Source organism: Portunus trituberculatus, chromosome 20, assembly GCF_017591435.1.
Source record: "Portunus trituberculatus isolate SZX2019 chromosome 20, ASM1759143v1, whole genome shotgun sequence".
NCBI classification, from domain to species: domain Eukaryota; kingdom Metazoa; phylum Arthropoda; class Malacostraca; order Decapoda; family Portunidae; genus Portunus; species Portunus trituberculatus.
Window position 1 is genome coordinate 6,717,967 of NC_059274.1, and position 27,019 is coordinate 6,744,985.

The following is a 27,019-nucleotide window of genomic DNA, read 5'->3' on the forward strand; positions in this document are numbered from 1 at the left end:
GTAACTGATGGACAAAGTGAGAACCAAGATACTGAGGGGAGGGATAAAGAGGAAGGGAAAGCAAAACAAAACGGATAGTGATACACACATACAATCAATAGCAGTGGTGATGGTGATGATGGTGGTGGTAATGATGGTGGTAATAGTGATGGTGATGGTGATGGTGATGGTGATGGTGGTGATAAATAAAAGTTATCACTCGATTCCAAAACGTTGCAAAAGTGCTCCCGAGTAATTCATCCGAGACAAACCTATCAGCGCCCGCCCTTCCCCGACACCTGCACGCACGCACGCGCACACACACACACACACACACACACACACACACACACACACACACACACACACACACACACACACACACACACACAACCTGGAGGAGCGGCAGACGCGGCGCTCTTCCTGAATACGGTCAGAGCGAGCGCCACTTTCTGCTGAGTGGCGCAGGGGAGCTGGGCGAGGTGGAATCAGGATCGGAGGTAATTTATTGGAAGGGGAGAGAGAGAGAGAGAGAGAGAGAGAGAGAGAGAGAGAGAGAGAGAGAAAGGGGAAAGGTGCGTCAGGACATTGGTGGCCATTGATTGTCGATGGTGAGAATGCCACAGCGAAACGACACATAGTAAATAATTATTAAAAAAAAAATTCCATTAAGTGTGAAGCTTTACGAGGGTCGGGGGAGGCGGGGGCGGCGGAGGGGCGTCGTTGTGTCAACATGAGGAGTCTTGAGGCCGGACGCGCTCCTCTATTGATCACTTAAGGTAATGGACTCCAGGTGGACATAAAACAGCGTTATTGTGCCCACGACTCTTTATCCTCCAATGGCTGGGGACGCGAGGCAGAGACGCAGCCGCCCCTCACTCCCGCTGAAGGACAACCGGAGGAGCGGATGTGTGGAAGGCAGGCGGCAGCGGCAGCAGCGGCGGCGGAGACGTCAGCCTCGTCAGAAATATGAAGTGATTCCGGTGGTTCGTGCCCGCGCGGCCACTCCGGCGGGCGGCTAATGGGGCGTGAGAGGCCTGCCGCCCACCGCCCAAAACTTCCCGCCGGTGTATATAACGAGGCCACTAAGGATGGCGGGAGACGCATTACTCTCGCTCCGTCTAGGGCACTGTGTATAAAATTGTCTTGCGATGGAGGGAGGGAGGGAGGGAGGGAGGGAGGGCAGTGACGGAGGGCAGGACGCGGGACTCCGAAGGTCGCGCCGATCCCCGAGATTTCGTCCTTCCCTCGCCTCAAATGCCGACCTGGTTATGAACACCCAAGTACGTGATTTCCGTCCCTTTCCATTAGGAATAAACTTCAATATAGAGGTGGTTTTACATGCTGGTGAAGCGATAGTGGCGGCTCGCCCGGAGATGTGTCGCGCGCCCCCATTGGCCAGCGGGTGAGGGCCAGGCTCCTCCCCGCGCTGGCCGCCCCGCCCCTGCGACGCGCCGGAGATGAGCGTAAGACGTTTCTTCTGCCGAGATTCATTCGCGGCCGGGACCTGGGAGGACGCGGCGACTGTCCTTCCGTGTCCTGTGTACCCTGAGCCCCGCCTCCCTCCGGCCCCACGCCTCTTCGCCGGGAGGAGCCCCACTGAGGGCCACGCCGCCATCCGAGACGCATCGGACGCGTGCAGTGCCGCGATAAACCTTGACTAGGATAGTGGATGTGAGTGTCAAGACAGTGCCAGTGACAGTAACACTTTCCGGGCAGACGCATCAGCCACAGCAGCAGCGACACCACCAGCAGGAGGGAGACGCTCCGGCCATGACTTCTCTCCTCTTCCCTCCTCCCCAAGACAACTTAGGTGAGTACCGCGCCCTGCCAGCCCCTCCTCCCTTCCCTCTCCTGCACACCATCGTTCATCACTGCATTGTCAGTTCCTCACTTACAACAACTAGTGTGTTTTAGCAATTAATGTAATTCAGTTCATTATACAACGCAGTATTGTTTTCATTGAAAGTTACCAAGATAACAAGTTCAGCGAAGACTTTTGGTGCAGAATGCGAGGTTGACTGGCGTTGATCAGTAATCCTGAGGGTAGTTTGTGACATCTGCCTGGGCACTCTCAGCCTCACACGCAGGGCACCCACCATCGGGGACCCAAAGGAGCACCCCATAGTAAACAGCCAAGGAAGACACATGTGCGATTGTCATCCCGTTGTGTCGTGCGGCCCGGCGCTTCCTCATTAAATTGAGATAACTAAGCCTATAAAGTCATGCCTGTGGTGCTCTGTGGACAACAGATTTTGGCGACAAAGCTTCATGAACGCGGCACAGCCCACGCCGCGGCAGGAGACGGAGGCTCGGGCATCACCGTCGGAGCGGGAACCTCGACGCCCCACGGGACTCAGCCTCACGGGTTTTCGATCGCCATACGTCAGGGAGAGTCGACAGCAGTGTAATTGCCGCGTAATTTTGCTACTTCCCGAGAATCGATCCTGAGCCGGTAATGATCATTGGGATTAGAGCTCAGGGCGGGTGGCGGCCACTTACCGCTCCTCTGGCCTGCCTGCCGTCCTCCCTCCGCCGCCACGCCCGCGCTGCCGCCCTCCTGCACTAGCCAGGGTGGGTGGCGCCGCGACTCTCACGCAACACACTGGCAGCGTAAAATAAATACATTAGTCACCAGAATTGAAGAATATCATGCATAATTAATTCACCTTCACCGAGTGGTGTTGCGTGGTCCTTGTTTGGCGTCCTTGGCTGACACCAGATTGTACAACACCGGACCGTCACTCGTGCTTGCCTCACACGCCGCCTGCAGGTCTGTTGTGCTTTCCTTGCCATCATGTGCTATTACCGCAGCTCCCCGTCCCTTGTGGCCACTAACTATTGCTGTGCGACGAGGTGCGGCCCAATCTGCGTCAATTGCTACCAGGAATCCATTCACTTGAGTCGAGGGTTTCGTAAAAGGGTTAAAAAAAAAAAAAAATCATGTAATGAAATATCAGATGACTTCATTTTTTGTGCTCACACCTTTTGTTTCTAGGAAGACATTTTTTTCCCTCATTTTTTCCCTATCGCTTATTATTTAGCGGTTCAAAGTGTGCAGCTTATATAAGTGCAGGAGAATGTGAGAACTTAATATATTTGAGGATAACCACAAAAATTATGTATAGTGCGTTTCTAGAGACAATGTGAGACCTAAATCAATTTCCTTTCAATTTATTAATCCTACGCACTTTCATTTCAAGAGCACCTTATTTCATTATCATTCGTCAATTTCCCAAGTATCAAATTCATCGGAAAGCTCGCTACTATGAACGTCCTTAAAGACACTGCAACAATCTCTGCTCTTATTTAATTGGAGTGTTCGTTCCCCTTTTGTCCGTGTCTTTGGCTTTCACCAGCGCGGCGCTCGTTGTGATGAGCGGCTTTTGTTCTGCAACGCCTCTTGTCTTCCTGTGATCCTTGTTTCCTACGGTATTCCTATTTTTACCAGTTAATTTCATCGCCTTTGTTCTCCTTTACGTGGCGCTGTTCTAAGTCATCTCTCTCTCTCTCTCTCTCTCTCTCTCTCTCTCTCTCTCTCTCTCTTGGGTTCTCGGTATCTGGTCTCGTGTGTCTCGCGGTCTGTACGAGAAACGATTTACTTTATTGCTCACTAAAGTCTCCATCCAACCAAGACTCGCATCCCGCTCACGAATTATTCATGACTCCCAGAAATGTGTTGAGTGTTCACTTCGACATAAACAGAGGGAGTTGACATGGCTGGGTTATGACTCTCTCTCTCTCTCTCTCTCTCTCTCTCTTGATTATCCGCTTTGAAGATTTTTTCTTATTTAGATTCGCTTTTACCGGTTCCTTTGTGATTTTTTGTGTAATTATCTCTCTCTCTCTCTCTCTCTCTCTCTCTCTCTCTCTCTCTCTCTTGCAACAGCTTCTAGTATCATTGAAATGCCACCACATAAATATACACACATACATATTACTACTACTGTATACTACTACTACTACTACTACTACTACTACTACTACTACTACTACTACTACTACTACTACTACTACTACTACTACTACTACTACTACTACTACTACTACTACTACTACTACTACTACTACTACTACTGCTACTACTACCAGCATAACCACGCAAACAGAAACGTAAGAAATCAGTAGTTAGCGAAGCGTCAAAGAAAGATTTCCATGACATCTTAACCTCTTTTGCTCCCTCATTGACTTTGTGTTAGATGGAAAGACGTAGAAAGACAAGAAAATAAAGAGAGAAATAAGAAAAAAAAATATTATGCAAATTCTCCACCCCCCTTGCGCTACTAAAGATATTACAGCACAGAGCTCGTAATTTCAAGAGTTTGTGGAGGAGAAAAATAATGTTATGTTACGGCACTAATTTTTCTTCGTCTTGTTAAAGGGTCGATGTATTATTATATATTTGTTTGGTCAAGTGTGATATTGGTGTGTGTGTGTGTGTGTGTGTGTGTGTGTGTGTGTGTGTGTGTGTGTTTGTTTTGTATACTTATCATAAGTTATTCTTGTATATATTTACTTCTTTATTTATTCAGTTATTGTGTGTGTGTGTGTGTGTGTGTGTGTGTGTGTGTGTGTGTGTGTGTGTGTGTGTGTGTGTATGTGTAGTATATACAAAATTGATGACCGGAAATACCAAGAAGAAAACCAAGTCAGACAAGACATAAAGAATGCTTAAAGCGCTGAACAAAAATTATATAACACGAAACACACATAACAAAAAAGAAACACACACCTTCAGTAAATACACACACACAAAAAAACTAAATACGATAAAATACAGAACGAAACAATTTAATTACCTTATTTTCTGCTATCTTGAATTTCCCACACCATCTGAAAAATAACTACATAAATGAACGTCATAAAAACACTAAACAAACATACATATATACATACATCCATACAAAATACATCACTAGGAAAGTACAAGGAAGGGTGTTTGTTTTTTGTAATTTTCTTTTCCACCTGTCTTATATTCATCATGTTTTCAAATTGGTTTATCCTTCTTAAGTGTGCTAAAGTCATGGACACCTGGACATTTAATAAAGACAATTCGAATTAAAGCAAACTAAATGTGTTCCGAATGTGTGTGTGTCTGTGTGTGTGTGTGTGTATGTGTGTGTATTCTTTCATCATTATCATTGTTATCATTATTATTCTTTTAACTAGTATCGTCATTACCTTTAAAACTGTCATCATTATTACAATATTTTATTTCTATCAATTTTTATCATGGTTATCATTATCCACTCTATCATCGCAACACTATCTCCATTGTTACTGTCTATTGAGAGAAAAAAAGAAAAGAAAAGAAGATATTTGAGATGAACTACACCTTACTACAATTAATATACTACTACTACTACTACTACTACTACTACTACTACTACTACTACTACTACTACTACTACTACTACTACTACTACTACTACTACTACAACTACTATACATTTCTCTAGAGTATACTGTACATTAATCACAACATTTCAGCTAAAAGATATAAATAAAAAAATAAATAAATAGATTAAATAAAAAAATAATTACTTAATACAAACCAAATGTGTATATATGAATAGCCAATGATGTGTGTGTGTGTGTGTGTGTGTGTGTGTGTGTGTGTGTGTGTGTGTGTGTGTGTGTGTGTGTGAGTGTGAGTGTGTGTGAGTAATAATCTTCGTGTGTCCCCCTTTTTCCCTCACAACACTGAAGGTCACACGATCAATAACGCGCTCTCACCCACGCACACACTGCCCCACAGCCACACCAAATTAAAAACCAAGTGATTAAGAGGGTCCAAGTCGATTTGGGAAGTTTTAGAAATACGAGACTGAGGGAGGGAAATAAATAGAAGGGAAATGGTTCAAATGTGATAAATCTCCCGTTTCTTTTCACGATTTGAATGTTTACATGTTACAGTATGTCATGTTTATGGGATTACGTTGCTTTTTTTTTTCTTATTCATATTTTCATGGTTAAAATATTATTCCATATACTTTACCTTGAATGAAAATGCTCTTGCCTACTTTGAAGTTAGTTCCATGTGTGAAGGTAAAAAGATCAAGATTTCTATTTAATTTATACAGGGTAACAAAAATATTTAGACACAAAATTATACACATAGTCACATTTCATCTTTTCCTAGTTTATGGAAATATCAATATGAGTTTTTTTTTTTTCCTGAAAGTTTTGATACACATTATAATCTTCGCTTTTCCTTCATCTGATCCGTCGTTTCTTTTATTCTCGGCGTTGTCCCACTTACACGAGATTACTCCCTAAGCTTTTCCTTCCTTCTTACTCGTTTATTCCTACTCGTCGTATTTCTTTCTTCCTTTTTTTTTTTAAGTTGCTCCCAGGAATTGCCATCTGATATCTTTACTGTCTATTATTCCTATTCTTATTATCAACTTATTTTCGTGTGTGTGTGTGTGTGTGTGTGTGTGTGTGTGTGTGTGTGTGTGTGTGTGTGTGTGTGTGTGTGTGTGTGTGTGTGTTGGTACTGTTTCTATCAATGTTTATGTTAGCGAATCGTTGTTCAAGATTTGTTTTTCTGCCAGCCCGTCTTTTTTTTTCTGAAGTTTCCAAGAATTGCGTTATTATTATTATTATTATTATTATTATTATTATTATTATTATTATTACTATTATTATTATTACTATTATTACCACAAAACCAACGCCACTAAAAGTAACTTAGACTATGAAAATTATTACCACAAAAATCAACACTATATATTCACACCACCACACCACTACCACCACCACCACCAACAACAAATCACAAGCACCCAAATTATCCTATCAACATCACCCTCACTCTTCCCCATACACACCCACACGAGGCGAGGGAGAGGAGAAGGGAGAAGTAGGGAGGAAGGAGGAGGGTAGGGAGAGCACACATCACAACAGGGAGAAGGGAGCGTATTGGGAGCATTTCATTTATTTATTTATGGGTGAACGCTGCAGGTTATTTGTCCTTACACTCCATTTTATTGATTAGTGTCCGGTGTAAACATTTGCTCACCTGTGGACTTATGGGAAAGCTGCCCCGGATGTACAATTGAGGAGTGCTATTATCTGGAAGGTGCTGAGTGCTTGCTGAGTGCTTGATGAGTGCTTGCTGAGTGTGTGCCGAGTGTATCTGTGCTGGTTGATTCTGTTAGGTGTTGAGGTCAGCGTCTCTTATTGCTGTGTATACCTGGGTCTTCTCTATCTGTGTCTATTTTTCGGGGTTTCTTAATTGTAGGCCTCTCATCTTGTTATTTTTTCTTTTTGGTTTCTTGTTTTCTTTTTATATATCTTTCCTTCAGTCTATCATGTCTCTGCTCTCTCTGTCACTCTCTTTTTTTTCTTCTTTTTTTTCTTATTTTTTTTTTTTTTTGCTTCGTTTTCTCTCATATGTTAGTTAATCCCTCCTTTTATTTCATTTGGTTTATCTTCTTAATGTTTTCTTTATCTATTTTTTTTTTATCTAGTTATCTGATGGCCTCTTTTGCGTATCCTCCATGTTGTCTTATCGCTTTTCTTCACATTCCCTTATCATTCTTAACTTTTCTTTACTCATACGTTCCCTAGCCTTCTTTCTCTCATTTTAGTATACTGCGCCACGTTTTCTTTTCTTTTCCTATTTCTTTCATTTTGTCATTTACCAGATCTTTCATTTTCTATTTCCAGTTCCTTTAGTTGAACCAGTTTTCCCCTTACCTATATTTCCCTCTCTTTTTTTTTTCCCTAATTTCCCTACCTCCCTTTTATCCGCAGCTCTCCCTTTTCCCTTCATTCCTTTACCATTTCCGTTATTCTAGCCCCTCTTTGCCCTGCTTCTTCTTCCCTTGTCCCTGTCTCTAATCCTCTTTCCTGTTCTATTTTTTTCCTCACCCCTTTCCTGATTTGCTTCCTTCCCAGCTTACCTAACCCAGAATTGTGTAATGTGATGGGAAAGACGTTTTATTGAGGGACAGATGTTGGAAGGTTCGTCAGTTGTCCCTTCCTTCCCCCATCCTCTCTCTTCCATCTCCATTTCTTTTCCTTTACTCACTCTCATTACTTCCTCATTTTTTCTTACCTTTCTTTCTCTTCTCTTCACTTTCTTCCTACATTTTTAATTTTCGTCACTTTGCTTTCACTTTTCTACCAGTTCCTTAGTTTTTCTTCCATCCATTTCTTTTTATTAATTATCCTTTATTTAATCGCTCCTTCCCTTCCTTCCTTCCTTTCACTATCCTCCCTATCATCCCTTCCCTTCCCTTCTCTTTCAAGCATTGTGTTATCATAGGATGCTGAGTTCCGAAGAGTCTTAACGGCGCAGCAGTAACATCAGCAGCAGCAACAACAGCGTCAGCACCAACAATACAGCAATAAACAGCAATAAACAGCAATAACAATAACAATAATAGTCATCGTCACAGGCAACAAGAGTGTCCTGATTCAGCACCTTATCGGTAATTCTAGATAACGGACACACACACACACACACACACACACACACACACACAAACACACACACACATGCACAGTGAATGCGTCCATACGCATGAAAGCCGAGAATGGTCGATACGTTGCGTTTTAAGAATTGTAGTAGTAGTAGTAGTAGTAGTAGTAGTAGTAGTAGTAGTAGTAGTAGTAGTAGTAGTAGTAATAGGAGGAGGAGGAGGAGGAGGAGGAGGAGGAGGAGGAAAAGTGATCATAATGTCAGTAAACCAAGAAAAGGAGAGGGAAAAGGTGGAAGGAATAATAACAATAATAGTAAAGACACGAAGAGGAGGAGGAGAAGGAGGTAACATGAGGAAGAGGAGGTAACAAGAGGAGGAAGGAAGATGTCGTCAGCGTTTCCTGAGCTCAAAATATTGACGGAGGGCTCAGCGCACCGCCCTGAGGCTTACCAATCAGCTGTCAGCGGCGGCGTGACCCGGCATGATGGAGCGCCGCCGGGGAAGTCACGCCGCCCAGACAACACATGGGGTAACCTCTCCCCCGTGGACAAGAGAGGAAGAAGAGGAGGAGCGGGTGATCAGTTTATAAAGCATGACCGATATAAGATGCTTGCATTTTACACACACACACACACACACACACACACACACACACACACACACACACACACACACACACACACACACACACACACACACACACTAAAGAAGCTCCAGCAATCCTGTCTAGCGCCTCACAGGGAAGACAGGCAAGGCAGTGACAGGTTGAGCCGCCCCTCCGCCCCAGCCACAGCCAATATCCGGCCCCACATAAAGGTGCCTTCCGTCACCCTCCGCCGCCCCATATGTGCCGCGGACTTGACGAGCCAACGAGGTGGTCGGGTCGTTTGATAACCATGAACAAAGGTGCCGCCTCCGGGCTGGGCAAAAGCGAAATTAATGCGAGGTCACTCAAAAGGGGAACTGAGCGTCTCGACCCACCACCCGTGTCTCATTCCTTCCGGGCAGCCCTCAAGGTGCGCCCACAGGTGAGAGAGAGAGAGAGAGAGAGAGAGAGAGAGAGAGAGAGAGAGAGAGAGAGAGAGAGAGAGAGAGAGAGAGAGAGAGAATTCCTGGCTTGTTTTGCTCATTTGCTTAGTGTCAAAGATCTGTCATGCAGGAACACTCCCGCTAACCCCAATATTTCTTCAGCGTGCAAGATTATCAACGTGGTGAGTGGCGCGGGGACTCTGCCTCCTCAGCAAAGAGGCGCAGTTCAGCCTGACTTCCTCGATAATCTCCTTTTTACGCGCCTCGCTGATAACGTGACCGAGCTGTTTGGTGATGAGCGGCACGGAACGTCCTAGTTTGTGCCCCAGCGCTCTCTCTGCTCACAGTGACTCGTATCTCTGTGGCTTCCAGGATGACTGATGAGAAAATCCACAAGAATATCCACAACAGAAAAATCGACTACATGAAAATTACACGAAGATCCAATACAAAAGAAATTCACAAGAGGATGTTCCATTACAAAAAATCCACTAAAAATCCACTAAAATACACAAAATCTAAAGAAATTCCACCATAAGAAAATATTCCATAGTGTCTTAAATTTTTCAGTCCCGCAGCATCCACTTCCTTATATTCCAGGTGTGGCTGAATCGTCTGCCATGGGACCTTTCCTTTTTGTTTTTCTTAATTTTCTTTTCTTTATCTTTTTCTTTCCTTATTTTTTTTTAAGAATGATGCTTTTTCAGTCTCCAAATATTTGACTTTTTATCATATTTCTACTGTTTACTTTTTAGTTACGATGTGCTGTCCAAACGGAATGGCAATGAAAATTAAGCCCAGCATCAAATAGACCAAAAAATACATCTGCGGTGCTTCGAAAACTCCAAAATAGGAAATACACAGAAAAAAAAAACCTTCGTGGAAAATGCTAGTAATCATTGGCTGTCTGATTACCAATGGAGGGAGAGAGGTGGTGGTGGTGGTGGTGGTTGTGGAGTGTGGTCAGCGGGCAGTGAGGTTCAGCGGCGTCTCATTCATTCCCTCCACAAGTCAATCTAACCCAAAAGAGGAGATTTTCTTTGTAAATGAGCAACAAGTGGAGGGGTCGGTGGTCGCCGCGGTGAAGATGAGGGTAAAGTCACGTTCCTTGGTGAGATAGAGGCGGAGGTAATGAGCGACGCCCGCCAGGAAGGCCATGGCTAAGAGAGACAATACCTCGACTCACCCTCCTAAAAAATTCATAACATAACGTGGAGAAAGAATGAAGAATGTAAAACAAACGTCCACAAGGCAAACACACTCGCCGCAGTCCTCATCTCGCGTGTATCGAGACTGTTCCTTCCATAGAGAGAGAGAGAGAGAGAGAGAGAGAGAGAGAGAGAGAGAGAGAGAGAGAGAGAGAGAGAGAGAGAGAGAGAGAGAGAGAGAGAGAGAGAGAGAGAGAGAGAGAGAGAGAGAGAGAGAGAGAGAGAGAGAGAGGGGAAAATAGAAACACAAAGGAACATATTGTGAAAAGCAGAAAACCCCCAGAAAAGTAAGATTCAGAGAGAGAGAGAGAGAGAGAGAGAGAGGGTCTGGGTGATGAGGGATAGTGAGCCAACAAGCCAGCGAGAGACGTGTATATATGTAAGTCAAGCGACGATGCGGCCTGGCTCCGCTCTGTCAACAGTCCTGTCTTCTTGGGCACGTACACGAGGCCCTTCCCTCCCTCACCCCTGCTGTCTCCTTCTATTTATCCTCGATCACGCCATTTTGAACCGCCACTCCTGCCCTTCGCTGATTATAACTGAGAAAAACGAGAGGAGTAGTAATGACACGTGACTCGAGGCTGGTGTGGAGTTGTGGATGGGTGTGCATGGTGAAGTGATCAGGTTATAGGCGTTATGCGTTGTGGAAAGCGGGAGTGATGGGTGGGAGGAGGCCGCGTGGGTGGTGGGGGAAGACACGTCCAGATACACACCCGCAGGCCAGGTGTAAACAGGTAGAGTGAGTGTTCTTGGCTAAATACTCGCACCACCACCACCACCACCACTAGCCACCACCACCACTAAACACTATACACTCTAATTTCGTTTCTATAGTCACTCCTAACGCTATGGTGAATTGTTGTTAAAGCTGTCATTTCATATTACATCACGGCGTCAGTACAGACATAATGGACACAAAACAGGTGTGGCAGGAGCTGACCTAGTTTCGTGTGTGTGTGTGTGTGTGTGTGTGTGTGTGTGTGTGTGTGTGTGTGTGTGTGTGTGTGTGTGTGTGTGTGTGTGTGTGTGTGTGTGTGTGTGTAAAGTAAAACACAAAATACGATCATTAACCTATCTATTTATCAATCCATCTATTCATCTCTATCAGTCAATCAGTCTGTCCATTTATCTATCTATCTATCTATCTATCTATCTACCCATCATACCTTCTTTCTTAATTGTCTACATACTTATTCTCACTTCAAAGTTTCACACGCCTTCACAAGCACCAACACACACCCTAATCACCGTCCCATACATCACCCCTTTCTTCACTACCCATCCCGCCCCTCCCCTTCCATTATTCCCATCAGCGCCATGAGAAGGGGACGCTGCTGCTTGGTGGGGGGATGGGGGAGGTAGGGAAGGGAGGAAGCCTGATTAGTGAGACAGAAGATGTGCACTGATCTGAATCACGGCTCTAGAATACCCTCCCCTCTCTCCCCTTCTTCCCTCCCCCTTCCATATTAATGTCCCCCCCTCCGCTCCCCACCATCCACGCACTCCGCGGCCCCAAACACACGCGTTCATATGTAAACACACGTAAAAAGGAGGTCAAATGTAAACAGCTATGCACAAGCGGAAACACACACACACACGCACACAAGCGCACACATGTTCGCACACACACACACACACACACACACACACACACACACACACACACACACACACACACACACACACGAAGGCACACGCAGGGTACAGAACACCCACTAAAGCTCAGGACAAGAGGGTGAAAAAAGTCTATAATCACGGTAATTAAGACTTGTTGAGCAGCAAAAGAAAGTCATGCCACAGCTCGTCATAGCTCGATCAACTGCTGTGCTTGCTGTCTGTCTGTCTGTCTGTCTGGTTTGATGTGGTCTAGTCTGCTGTGCTGTGTACTTCTGCATTGCTGCGTCGTTCTGTATACAAAGCGTAGTGTTCAAGTTTTTATCTTCCTAACGTTGAGTTGTGCTGTGCTGACAAGTGTCATCTTCCTGTCCAGTTAAGTTATCATTAGAATGGTCACGTGTTCAGCTGAGGGGGTGTTGAGATGCCAGCACCAGGGACACGTTAGCCCGGCATGGCGCGAGACGGGCCTGCGGCAGCATAATGGCCCGAGACAAAGGGCACAGGAGAGAGCTGGCGGTGACAATGGCTGGGCGCGTCCGGTAGACCTAGCCGGCGCGCCATATGACACGCATTACGCCGCCTCCAGCAGATAAGGAGGATATAATTGCTGGTTAATTTTCTGTTGAATGTGTTAATTGGTGTGATGATGAGTTTTAAGGGTGACGGAGGGACGTCAGGGAAGGTGTCGAGTGTTAGGTGGGAGTGTGAGGCGGTGGACGCTGCATCTGCTGCCTTACGCCTCCTTTGTGGCCCCAGCCGGGCCGTCATTCATTAGCTCCGGGATGAAAAGAGGGCACAAACTCGTCTCTCGGCGGAGGGTCCGTCGTGAAGGGACGAGGCTGGCACGGCGAGGTGTTGGCTGTTGGCGCCGCCACTAATTTGTTCTTTGTTTGACCTTTTCCAGTCCCGGGCGAGGAAGGCGACCGCTCCTTCCGTGACCTGTGTGACCTGAGCGAGGCGGACTCTGAGGCAGGCTCCGTGTCGCCTCGTGGGCCTCTGTCTTCTCCTCACGCCCCTCGAGGCTCACCCACGCCCACCAACACGCCCGACTCCCACGACCTGAACATGAACGCCGCGGGGGCGGCAGCCGAGCTCAGCGCCGCAGCTGAAAGGTTCATCACGCAGCAGCTGTCTGCGGTGCCGCCCGAGCTTGAGCTGCGCCCTTCCAGCACGGGCGTGGGTGTGGTGTGTGGTCCAAGCAGAGCATCTCCCGCGGCACCCGCTACGGCCCCTTCCTCGGGAAATGGACAGCCAACGCCAAGGACCCCAGCCTGGCCTGGGAGGTGAGTACATACACTGCCGCTGTTTCGGTGCCGCTGCCGCTGCCGTCACCGCCGTCGCCGCCAACAAACAGCCTTTACTTGTCTGGCGGCTTCCCTGCGGCAGCGGCAGCGGCTCCTCGTGGGGTCTTCTGAGCGCTGATTTCTAAAGAGAAAAACGGACAATAAACGCTCTTTAAGTTCTCAAATCTCCACATTACACAATCAGACTAAAAAGGGTTTTGGAAAGTAGAAGATTATGTTTGTGGTGAGCGGGGTTGAGGGGAGAGACAGAGGGAGGGAGGGCCGGGTCTGTCTTACCGGAGGGTCTTGTCATTATGTGTCATCGTCAGGCCTTAAGTGGCCAAGAATCGAAACTGGAGTCCTTTTGTGGCGTGGGTCTCGGGGGCAGGTCGTCCATTGTCTGCGGGAGGCATTAAGCTTTCCAGGAAGCGCCAGCCATTAGCGGCGGGTCACACTTGGACCACTAGAAGCTCGCCTTCCTAAAAATTTTGGTGCCAGATGGAATAATGATGCGTGTTGCCGAGACGAGGTGGCGGCGAGGCATTGTTTGGCGCCGTATTCGCTCAGCGTCGCCCTTGATGCCGCCCCTTGAAAAGACCCGCCGCTTGTGGTGAGCTGGGGACGTGCTCGACTTCCGCTCAAAATATTTCTAAAACCTCGAAGTGCAAGTAATAAAAACGCGATTCAGCCATTCTTCGTTAATGCAATATTTTCTCTCTCTTTTTCACATTGTGCGGATATTTCCCTCTCGCGTTTCTCCTTTTCCTTCCCCACGGTGGAACTTGCTCCTCGTGCGTCCCTCTCACTCTCATCCACATTTAACTTCTTTTGTCTGCAGCCACGCACACTCCTCTCGTTTTCTTTTTAACCCCGCATTCATTCCTTTCACAATTCCATTTTCTTTTCCACCTACATATCTCCCTTACCCCTCCCCTTACTCCCTCTCTCTCTCTCTCTCTCTCTCTCTCTCTCTCTCTCTCTCTCTCTCTCTCTCTCTCTCTCTCTCTCTCTCTCTCTTTGCAGTTTTGTCTCCTGAAGGGGAGGAATCATAGCACATTTTTGCACATTTCCTGAAGACGGTGTGTGTGTGTGTGTGTGTGTGTGTGTGTGTGTGTGTGTGTGTGTGTGTGTGTGTGTGTGTGTGTGTGTGTGTGTGTGTGTGTGTGTGTGTGTTTGATTATTTTTTTCCACTTTACCTTCATATTTTCATGTCTGTATAGCATTAAATCTCTTACATGTCACTTTTTCTTTATTTGTATATTGCATATCGACCTCGTAGTCTGTCTGTCTATCTGTCTGTCTGTGTGTGTGTGTCTGCTTTCATCCATGCTATAAATCCGTGGCTGTTTGTCTAGCTGTTTACTCGTTTGCTTGTCTATTGATCCTGTTACCTCCAGTTCGTCCATTGTTGGCTCTTTAAATAGGCTCCTGATTAACTACCGCTGTTGTTTGTCTATGTTCGCTTGTCTCAGTCATCATTGCGTTTGTATGTCTGTCACTCGGGCGGTACTGACCCTTTTGTTTGTCTCCTGTCTGTCTGTGTGTCTGAATAGATGAGGAACTGGTTAGCGATGACGAAGTGGCTGACTGACTGGCTGATTGCATGGCTGACTGAGTACCTGGTTCGCTGAATGATTGGCTGACTTCCTCTGGAGTTGATAGAGTGACTGACTGGCTGATTGAGTGACTGGTTTGTTAGCTATCTGACCTCACTGACTGGCTGACTGAAAAGCTGACCGTATGGCTTTTTAGGTGACTGGCTGACTAACTGACTGAGTAACTGACTAGCTTTATATGTGGCAGAGTGGCTAAGAGACTGGCTGGCTACCTGACTTGGCTAGCTGGCCTGACTAACTGCCTGGTTGGCCTTGATTGAAGTTATTGGCTTCCGGGCCATTAAAGAATTTTGGAACAGATTGCGGGAGCGAGGGAGCGCGAGGCCTTACAAAGCGGGTGATTTTCCCCGTGAGAGCAGGCGTGAGATGCGGGGCGAGGGGAGGCCAAGGGGAGGCAGGTAAGGGGAATGAGGGGAGTGAGTATATGTGTCAAGATGGAATGAGGGAGTGGATTAGTTTGGAAGTTTGAGGAAAGGAGTGGATTTGTGAGTCGGTACGAGGCTGGAGTTGTATTTGCAGGAGAGAGAAAACGGAACGGAGTCATTTAAGAAGCAGAAAATTGAAGGAAATACAAATGAATGAGGGAAAATTAAGAAAAAAAGTGTAGAAAAGAACAAAAGTGCGAGATGAGACGAAAAGAAAGACTAAAATGATGAGTTAGGGTGAGTGGGAACAGGTGGGGGAGGTGAGGGGAGGTGAGGGAAGGGGATGGGCGCTGGGGAGTCTGAGGGAAGTTAAGGGGGGAAGAGGAGGGGGGCGAGGAAGGCCGTCAGTGGCAGCTGTGGGGGTCTTGCCATGCCTCGCTGCTCAGGACCCCCACTTGCTGCCGTAACAGCTGATATTTTCCTCCGCCGCAGAGAGAGAGAGAGAGAGAGAGAGAGAGAGAGAGAGAGAGAGAGAGAGAGAGAGAGAGAGAGAGAGAGAGAGAGAGAGAGAGAGAGAGAGAGAATTGAAAGTTTTTTTTTCTGCATTTCTTCTCATTTCATATTTTTCCCTCTTCAATCTATTTTCTTATTTTATTTCCTTTCTCCAATTATTTCTTACACCTTTCCATTCTCTCATATCAAAATTTCCTTACTCCCAAAATCTCTTCGTCCCTGGAACACAAACTTTCTCCCGTTTTTTCTACACTATTTTCCCTTCTTTCCCTTCTTTTCTCTTATGGTGTTTCAATATCCCACTTCCCATCCTATTCCTTAATTGTGGAACCTCTCAAGCGTTTCCTATTCCTCCCTCTTGCCTTCCCTCCGGTCCCTTTCCTTCCCCTCTCGCCTCCCCTCCTCGCCCTCTTCCAGCCCTCTAATCGTTGGCTTCCCTCAAAATAGACTCGGTAGTGATTAAGAGAGATAATAATTACTAAACGACGTTCCTGCTCTTCAAATCCATTCAAGAGTGTCCAGCCAGAAGGTTCCTCGCCGCGGCTCCTGACGGGGGAATACAACCTTTAAGTATTCCAAGCCCTTGAGGGGAGTGTGGGTGGGTTGCCCTCACTCCAGTATCTTTTAACCTACGATCCACTTCAGCAGCTGTTCATCTTCAGACAAGGAGGAGCAGGAGCAGGAGGAGGAGGAGGAGGAGGAGGATGGGGGTTATGAGGAGGAGAGCGTAAATACAACCTCGTTAGCGGTGGTTTATCAAGGCGGCGACCTCATCTCCCTCATTTCGTGCCTAAAGATCCTGCTCATAATGATGGAACCTTTGAATATCTTATCAGTGCGGCCATGTATTCATTCTCTCTTCCTAAACACTCATCCACTCCTCCTCCTCCTCCTCCTCCTCCTCCTCCTCCTCCTCCTGATTAACGTCTCCGAGGATATAATGAATTAGAAGATGCTTACAATAGGTATAATGCAGCCTTCACCTCCTCTTTCTCCTCCTCCTCCTCCTCCTCCTCTTCCTCCTCCTCCTCCTCCTCCTCCTCCTCCTCCCTCGTGGTTTCGGATAATGATCTCTCCTCTCGCCTCCTGAACGAAGCTGCCAAGAGATGCTTTACTCAGTGATAATGATGAATATAATAATAATAATGAAAATAATAATAATCATAATAACAATAATAATAATAATAACAACATAATTCATACTGCTTTACTACTGCTGTTACTACTACCACCACCACCACTACTACTACTACTACTACTACTACTACTTTACAATGACGGAAATTATAAAAGCATGTCTGATAGATTTATCCTTCCTTCGGAGACAGAGAGAGAGGGAGAGAATGACAGAAAGGAGAGAGGGAGGGAGGGAGGGAGGGAAAGATTGTAAGGTAAGCAGCCAAAGACGGTAGGAGGGAGGGTGGGAGGGGAGGGAAAGAAGGAACGCAGTCAAGAAGTGAGGAGAGGGGGAGAAGGAGGAGGAGGAAAGTAGAGAAAGAGAAGGGAAGGTGGAGGAGGGGGAGGGAGAGGGACAACAGAGGAGGAAAACAGGATTACTGGGTGACTGTCATCAAGAATAAAAGCATCAACTCGCTGCCTCAAAGAAGATTGTATTTATCATCTTATCAAAGGCGCCGCTAGCTCTGTGTATGCTTATAGTGTGTGTGTGTGTGTGTGTGTGTGTGTGTGTGTGTGAGAGCTCACCCTCTAGGGAGAACACAGACAACTTGTGTACTTAATGAGTCTCAAGGGAGCAGCATCTGAGAGGGAGAGGGAGAGGGAGAGGAAGGGTAGGGAAGAGCTGTACAGGGATGGAGGTACTGAGAAAGGGGAGATGTCAGTAGAGAGACGCACCAGATGAAGCCAACTCGGATATTAGAAAGAGAAGGTAGAAATGAAGGACGAATGAGAGTATTGGGTGAAAAACAGGGACGGGACAAGAGGAAGGTGTGAAATATAGGATGAGAAAGGTGAGAAAAAGAAGAAAAAAAAGGGAAAGTTCACTGGGAAAGGGAGGGTGAGGGAGGAGAAAAACGTGAGGAGGAAGAGGTTGGTTTCGCCTGTTGATGAGCGCGCTTGGTCTTCCTCATTGTCCTGGCCGCTATAATCCCTTCACGCCGCCGCTGTCACCCTCCCTCGATGGAACCGGTCCAATACGCCTCTCAAAGGACAGTATCAGATTCGGGTGTCACACGTCACCTACCTGTTGGCTCGTCAAGACGCCAGCCAATCAGGTCTGCTCCTATGAATGGACTAGCTGGAGACGTCTTTATCACTCGCCAGGAGACGGAAGATGAGGTCTGGCATTTGCTTTCACTGGAGGGTCTTTGTGCCGCGAGCTGAACAGTAGTTGGGTGGTAGTGGTGGTGGTGGTGGTGGTGGTGGTGGGTGACGGGCAAACCTATGCATCTCGCCACTCACGAACAAGGCAGGTGAGACTGAATGCGTGAAGAGTAATGGTTAGTTAGTGTAGCTCTGGAGACTCACGAATGTTTCTCACACTCATCAACACAGGTGGGAATCACAACGCCGAGGTGATTCTCAGGTAACGAGAATTTGAACACTTTTACTCACCACACTCAGCTTTTCCTCATGATCACGCCGAGTAATGATACAGGTGAGACTGAATGAGGAGCGCAAGGTGTAGTTTACGAGGTGTTAGCTTGAGTGGGCACAGCACCTGGGGTAATTTATGTAAGGTGTACCTGTGTAGGGAATTCAGGTGAGCGAGGCGTTACCTGGGAAGTGGTTTGGGTGTATTCTGAGGTGTTCAAGTGGACAGGGTGTGGCTTTTGGGTGTAGGGGGGGTTGTACCGTGGTATAGGGGGGGTGTACCTGGCGGTGTAGTAGGGGCACATCCTCGTGAACGTCAGGAAGCGTATATAGATTCTCAGCACTGTCCTATTGTCGCGCCTCATCAGGACCACTGCGGGACCACTGTGGGACCCTCGTGGGGACCTCCTGGCCTCCATTGTTGCCGCGGTCACACTGGTATACCTCGACTCGGTGACGGCGCCTCCCATCCCTCCTCTCCTCCCTTGTGTCGCCGGTGATGTCTCTCTCTCTCTCTCTCTCTCTCTCTCTCTCTCTCTCTCTCAGCTATCACCCATCACCCTCTTGCTTCCCTTTTCCCCGTTCGCCTCTCTTTCCTCAACACCTTCCCGCACCTCAGTAGCTTTCCACACCTCTTAAAGCACCTCTGAGATTACCTGGAGCACAGTCACACACGGGAACCCTTCAGGTGGGCAGATATATGTGTCTGTGTCCTCCAGCTTCAGACGAATCTTATAACCGGTTTCTGGGAGCGCTGAAAAGGAAGCGAAAAAGAGACGGCCATTTCAGTTGTTGTTTCCGATGGGTTTTGTGTATTCTGGTGTGGCCGGGAGCTGCTGAAAGGAAGATTTACTGGAGGGCTGCGGGCTGGGGGGTTCAGAGAGGGCGGGGCTGGAGGGGTGGGTCGCTGCAGGAGGCATGGCGGCGTGGTCCAGCTGTGGTGGCTCCTGGGTGCACACACACACACACACACACACACACACACACACACACACACACACACACACACACACACACACACACATAAGGTCTGCGGCTCCCGGCGGAAGTCAGCACACAGGTTTAGCTTTGTATTGGTTCCAGGTTTTCGTGGCTTCCTTTCTCTTTCTCTCTTTTTTTCTTTCTCATTCTTTTTCTCTTCTTTTCTTGGTGCTTATGGGTTCTTCGGCGGCTTTTTTTGTCTTTGTAGCTGTTTCCGCTTCGTTTGCTTCCTGAGGTCTCTGTGCTTTATCTACGTATCTATTTCTTTATTTCTCCTGATGTGTGGAGCTCATACTTAACTAATGTCCTAAGGTTGCATAAGTTACTAAGAGAGCAAGAGTCGACACATGTTTTACGTAAATCTCCTCCTCCTCCTCCTCCTCCTCCTCTTCCTCTTTTTCCCCTTCCCCTTCAGTCTATTTTTACAAGCTTCATCCCCACCATTTTTTCCTTACTGTCATGTTATCCCAACCACCATCAGTGACATGCATAAACAAGTTTTCACGTCACTATAGGAAATTCAGAAAATATCGCTTTTTTTTTTTCTGACCACACATGAAAATCTCTCCCTCCGCCGTCGCCTTCTGCACGCCTCTTTTCTTTCTGCCACCGCGAGTCGGGGCAGTGGCAAAGGTTGCACGCTTAGCTAGTCGGCCATTTGATCTTTAGGCATGAATTCTCTGGTGGTTCAAATTGCGGTATTACTCACTCAAACGGCAGAAAAATTCGGGGATTTCTCATTCTCAGAGCAAAGAAGAAGCAGGGATAAGTTCTAGGTCCTGCATTTCACTCCCCCTAAAGTTGTCTGTCCTATAAGCAAGCACGTGCTAGAGGAGAGAAAAGCCCCGAGAAAACTACGCCAACCTTTCTCTAATGTGTGGAAGTTCAGGGCGAGTTGAAGGTGCATTCTGTGTCATACCCACTTCATGAGACTCCCTGGCGCGCGAAGACTGAGCCAACCAAACAAGTGCTGACTTTAGCGGGATTTTCGCACGCATACCAAAGAAAGAGGATTTTCAAAGGGAGTAGAAAGAGACAATGGATCCAACACAGAATAGAGACGTTTGGACACGATTAGGCTGCTGGAGGAGGAGGAGGAGGAGGAGGAGGAGGAGGAGGAGGAGAAGGAGAAGGAGGAGACTGACAGAGAGAGTAGGTGGGAAGAAAGTATCTGTAGAAGTAGAAGGCTATTTGTAAGGTTTCTAGGAGAAAGAAGGGCAGAAGAGGAAGGAGAGGGAATGGGGAGGTAAAGGCGAGGTGGAGGCGTCAGCACCAGGTAACAAAGGGCGGCCATCGTTTACTGGCGTCCACGGCTCACAAACAGTGTAAATGGTGGGCAGTTGGCTGTCAATAGGCTGGTTTAGGCCCATGAGAGGCGCAGGTACAGGGAGGTGGTGGTGATTGTGATGGTGGTGCCTGTGATGGTGATGAGAGGACATAAAGGACCATGAACAGTTGTGGTGATGTGGTGATGTAGAAATGGTGGTGATGATGGTGGGTGATGATTGTGGTAGTGGTGGCGGTGATGGGTGGTGGTGATGCTGCAGAACTTGATGCCAGTGTATTGTGAAGATATGATGTTATGCAGTGGTGATGGTGGTTGTGATGGTGGTGACGGTAGTTGTGATGGTGACGGTAGAGGCAGTTGTGAGGGTGACTGGGCTATGCAACATGCTTCAAAGGGTACACAGACTCTATACATACAGGACACCGCTAATCACTGCAAAATCATGGCCTGCTTTTTGCAAAAAGGAGAGAAAAAGTGCAGAAAAGAGTTGAGATAATCTCCAGCATGCAAAACAAACACGCCGTGCTGCTTTGAATACTGCGAACGACATGCTATCAATTGATCTACTTACTGCATAACATATTTACCGACACATTAGCCTGCGTCTTACGTGCTTTAACATTCATATGCATCATCAACTATGAAAACCTGCTACGGAAATGTATGCAATTAAGTCCGTACGGCATCAATGTTTTCATCCCAATCACGTGATACAGTTCGGTGCATTTCTAATCTGTTTGCATATCTATCTTCCGATGCACTTATCTATTTGGAATTAGCCAGTCAACTTAGTTACGTATTTGAGCATTTGTCTATTCATTTATTTATTGCTCTTGATTATAGGCCAGCCATCAGGTCCCAGAATGCATTTACATAGTTTGTGTTTAATTATAATCATTAGCTTAAAAAAATTCCTATAATTAAAACTGAACTAAGCCAAACAAATCGATCACTCAACTGTGGCTCAACTGCAATTCACTGGAAACGACATCGAGATTACAAAACGAAAAAATAACTGGCTAAATTAAACCTTGGTAATCTTTTCACTGAGCATTCTGAGAGGGAGAAAAAAACACTTAAGCTGCCCATAAAGCGGCGGTCTTCTGTGCTCACAAGTCCCGGAATCATAAAGGGGACGTGGTCTGTGGGGGTCCCGGGAGATCGTGTTGAGCAAATTAGCTCCTCTTAAGTGGAAGATTAATTGGCATTACTGTATTAAGCCTGACTAAACGTGGTGCTGATGAGAAGATCAAGATGTGGAGAGATTTTTACAGATGAGAGGAGTGTCGGGGGGAGGGAGGCAGGGCAGATCTCAAAAGACGAGAAGTGGAGAAAGGAGGGAGGGAAGGAAGATGGGAGGCAAGCAGCAGAGGTCAAATCAGGCTTGGGAACATGAGAAGCTGTGGAAAAGGGAGAAAGGGAAAGAAAGATACATGACGAACCGAGTAGTACAGATGAAAAAAAAAAATGGAAAGGGGAAAAGGGAAGAAAGCGTAGAAGGAAATGAGTTAGTGAATGAAAACAGCGAAGGAAATCCTATGAAAACGTTGCCTGGAAATGCACTACAAGAAATATTGAAATGCGTGACGAGTGTGTCTGTTGAAATGCTAATGCCACAAACTCAGTGACCAGGTTGTTGGTGCTGGATCCACGGCAAGCTTTTGAGGAAGATCACATAAATACAAGATACCAGGTGGAAATACTTAGGTATATCTTACACAGGGACTGCAGCGTGTAGACCTGATAACTTCTTACAGCTTTCCTGAATTTCTTCGATACATTTTTATCTTCCTGTGCACTAGTGAACCACGTGCTAAGAGGGAAAATATGTCTACAGTATGACTAATTTTGAATAACGAGACACCGAAAAAAAAAATAGAGGATAACATACAAGAACAAGGAAACGTGGAAAAGGAAATGAACCGAAACAAAATAAAATGAAATAAAAAACATGAGAATAAAAGTAACAGATAAAGAAGGAGAGGAAAAAAGAGAAAGAACGAAAATGACATGAAAAAAAACAGGAGAATAAAAGAAAAATAGAAAGGAGGGAAATTTGAAGAGCTGGGAATGGAAAAGCGGGGGAGGTGAGGAATGAAGGAGGGACTAGACAAAGGAGGAAGGAGGAAAGAGGAAGAAGGGGCGGGAGGTGTTAAGATAAGACCAACGCAGAGGAAGACCGCCCATCCGCCTTGAATCAGGAACAAATACTGGGTGAGAGTCATACCCTCGAGAGAGAGAGAGAGAGAGAGAGAGAGAGAGAGAGAGAGAGAGAGAGAGAGAGAGAGAGAGAGAGAGAGAGAGAGAGAGAGAGAGAGAGAGAGAGAGAGAGAGAGAGAGAGAGAGAGAGAGAGAGAGAGAGAGAGAGAGAGAGAGAGAGAGAGAGAGAGAGAGAGAGAGAGAGAGAGAGAGAGAGAGAGAGAGAGAGAGAGAGAGAGAGAGAGAGAGATAGGAGGTAGGAAGAGTGGGAAAGAAAGAATGAGGGATACATAGGTGAAGGAAGTAAGGAAAAATGAAGACAAAAACAGAAAAAAAAGAGAAATAAGAGAAAAAGAAGGCAACTCACGAACAGGAAGAATGAAAACTAGAAAAAAAAGATGAAAGAAAAAAAAAATCAAGAAAACGTTCATAATTACTAACAAACGAGAGAAAGAACCCATACAGAAGGGAATAGCAAGAAAGATGATAGGGGAAATGTATATGAGAGGAGGAGGAGGAGGAGGAGGAGAAGGAGGAAGAGGAGGAGGAGGAGAAGGAGGAGGTCATCTGTGTATCGTAAATCATGAGGAACACGAACGAAGACTCCTCATTAAGCATAAATCTCCCTCAAAAGGATTAAATATCAAATGAGACAGATCGAAGGAGTCTGTTTTGCCTCATCCTTCCCTGGGGAGCTGCTGGGGGGGGAGGAATAAGAGGGAGAGGGGAGGGAAGGAGAGCGTGAGTCTGAGCTATAGAAGAGAGGAGAGAGAGAGAGAGAGAGAGAGAGAGAGAGAGAGAGAGAGAGAGAGAGAGAGAGAGAGAGAGAGAGAGAGAGAGAGAGAGAGAGAGAGAGAGAGAGAGAGAGAAAGTGGAAGAGGTGGACTGAGAGTAAATGAAGGAAAGGAGATAAGTGGATAAAACAGAAGGAAAAGGAAAAATGGAGCGTTGTGGGAAGGAAGAAGAATGAGTAAAGAAGAGAGAAAAACAAGAAAGGAATAGAGAAAAGTGGACCCCCAAAAAACTAACCTAACCAAACCTAACCTAACTAAATCTAACCTAACCAAACCTAACCAAACCACACCAAATCTAACCTAACCTAACCTAACCTAACCTAACCAAACCAAACCTAACCTAACCTAACCTAACCTAACCTACCCTAACCAAAATTAACCTAACCTAACCTAACTTAACCTAACCTAACCAAACGTAACCAAACCTACCCTAACTTAACCAAACCTAACCAAACTAACCTAACCTAACCTAACCTAACTAACCACACCTAACAAGAGAACACGAGCCATGAAATACAGTACGTTGAAACGGAATGAAAAAAAAAACAACGGCAAATAAGAAGAAAAAGGGAAACGGAAAGGAAATAGGAAAGTTGGCAAGGGAGTAAAGGGAGATGGCGCCGCTGCTCTGATACACTGAGATAACACTGTGTTGCCCCAAGAATGAGCTGAATGGAGGCTAATGAAGGTGTCACAGATATGCCCCATTATTGTGTGCGTGACTCGGGATTGCCAACACTCCAGCAGCTGCCAAACACAACTCCCCACCCTCTCTCTCTCTCTCTCTCTCTCTCTCTCTCTCTCTCTCTCTCTCTCTCTCTCTCTCTCTCTCTCTCTCTCTTTACAGTTCAGATCCTTTCCATTTGTTCGTCTCTCTGTCTCTCGTTTTTTTTTCCCTTTCTCTATCTCTCTCTATGCTCTTCTCTTCCCAATGTTCTCTCTTCCTCCTCTTCCTTCTCCTTCTCTTCCACCTCATGCTTCATCTCTCTTATCTGTACTCGAAAGAAGAAAAAGAATAATAATCACACATATTTAACAAGCAAACACACACACACACACACACACACACACACACACACAGGGCGCCTCCATCTTTCTAAATCTCCCTCCACAGAACCCCCACATCCCTCATCGGTCCTCCACCTAATATTACAGCCCCTCCTTCTCCTCCAACTGTCTTTCCTCCTCCTCCTTCTCCTCCTCCTCCTCCTCCTCCAGCGGCGAGAACTAATGGAAAGAGACACCCATTAAATTAAGTGTTAGTGAGAGATGAGGTTTGTGCTAAACGTTATAATGCTGCTCTCTCTCTCTCTCTCTCTCTCTCTCTCTCTCTCTCTCTCTCTCTCTCTCTCTCTCTCTCTCGCTCTCTCTCTGTATGTATGTATGTATGTATGTATGTATGTATGTATGCATGTATATACAATTAAACAGTACTGCAAGTCATCTCCGTGTGGGAAGAGAGAGAGAGAGAGAGAGAGAGAGAGAGAGAGAGAGAGAGAGAGAGAGAGAGAGAGAGAGAGAGAGAGAGAGAGAGAGAGAGAGTCCTTCAGTCCCCTACCCTTCCTCTTCCTATTCCTCCCCTTTCTCCTCCCTCACCCTTCCTCTTCCTCCTGTATTCCCCTATCCCCCTCCCCTTCTTCCTCTTCCTCTCCCCTCCCCCCTGATCGGCCAGTAAGTAAGGGACATGAGCGGATAATCTCCATATGTCCCTCCCCTGTGTTTTTTTTCTCTCCCTCTCTCTCTCTCCCTCTCTCCTCTCATTCTTCCCTCCCTCTTCCTCCTCCTCTCATTCCTGTTCTCCATTTTACTTTTGGTCACGGATCGAGATTTATTCAATTTTTTTATTTGGTATCAATTTATTCCTCAATTTTCTTGTTTATTAGTTTTATTTATCTAAGTGTCTTTTGGTTTTCTGCTTCTTACTTTCTCTTCTGTATTTTTTCTTATTCATCTTTATTTTTCCAACTTTTTTCTTTCCCGTGTTTTCCTTTCTGTCTTCCCGTTTCTTCCTTTTTCTTTTCTATTTCTTCCTTCCCTTTCGCACCGCCATGGGGAAGAGAGAAAAAGAAAAACGTACATAATTACAATGAAAGGAAGAATGATGAAAATATTGAATAAAAGGAATAGGAGGAGAACGAGAAGGACAAGAATGAGCATGATAAGAAGAAGAAAAAGAATAGATGGAGGAGGAGGATGAAGAGGGAAGAAAAAGAGAAAATGAGGAAGAGGTTAAAGGGGGAAAGAATAAAGAGAAGAAGAGAAAGAGGATGAAGAGGGAAGAAGGAAAAGAATAAGGGAAGATGTAAAAGAAAAAGAGGAGGATGAAGGGGAAAAGAAGAAAGAAGATGCGGAGAAGGAGAATGAGAAGAAAAGAATAAGAGAGAGAGCGTGAAGAGAAAAGAAAGAAAAAAGATGAGGAGGAGGAGGATAAAGAAGGTAGAAGAAAAAGAAGAAGAAGAGAAGGAAGATGAGGAGGAAAGAAGAAAAAAGAAGAGGATGAAAGATTAGATAAGAGAAAGAAGTGGAGGAAGAAGATGAGGGAAGAAGAAAAAAAGATGAGGATAATGAAGGGAGAAAGAAGAAAAGAAGAGGAAGAGGAGAATGAGGAAGGGGAAAAGAAAAGAAGAGGAAAAGGAAGATGAAGAAGGAGGAAGAAAAAGAAGAGGAGGAGGAGGAAAAGAAGATAAAAGAAGAAAGGAGGAAAAGGATGAGGATGATGAGAAAAAGGAAAAGGAACAAGAGGAGAATGAAGAGGGAAGACGAAAAGAAGAAGAAGAAGAAAAATAGGAAAACAGGAGGAGGAAGAGGAGGAGGAGGAGGAGAAAGAGGAAGTAGGGAACGGTGGAAGGTAATGATCCTAAAAAATTCTAATAACTGCACGTAATGAAGGGGAAAATCTTTTAAACAGAACGCTGGTAGAGAGAAGGTCTGGAAAGGTCTGCTGGGAACTTAAAATGCGAGTATTAACACTGGGAGGAGGAAAATTATAGTGGTTTGCTGGAAAAAAAAAGAGAAAATAAAAAAAAAATTTGCTCGGGCTGCACTACATAATATTCGTCAGAGGGTAATGACACTTATATAAAAAAGAAATGAATATAAATACAAGCAATACAAAAAGGCAACATGAACAGCTTATGACTTGAATCTTTGATGTATATTAAT

The 27,019-nt window shown here is 45.9% G+C and overlaps 1 protein-coding gene across 1 annotated transcript in view; it reads left to right on the forward strand.

The window, feature by feature from the left end:
- The first annotated feature begins 1,482 nt into the window (after positions 1 to 1,482).
- Positions 1,483 to 27,019, forward strand: part of LOC123506675 (histone-lysine N-methyltransferase PRDM16-like) — a 42,859-nt gene continuing 17,322 nt past the window's right edge. The window contains 3 exon segments of the mRNA XM_045258927.1: positions 1,483 to 1,792; positions 13,170 to 13,445; positions 13,448 to 13,548. Coding sequence (XP_045114862.1) covers positions 1,753 to 1,792; positions 13,170 to 13,445; positions 13,448 to 13,548 — 417 coding nt within the window. The 5' untranslated portion in view covers positions 1,483 to 1,752.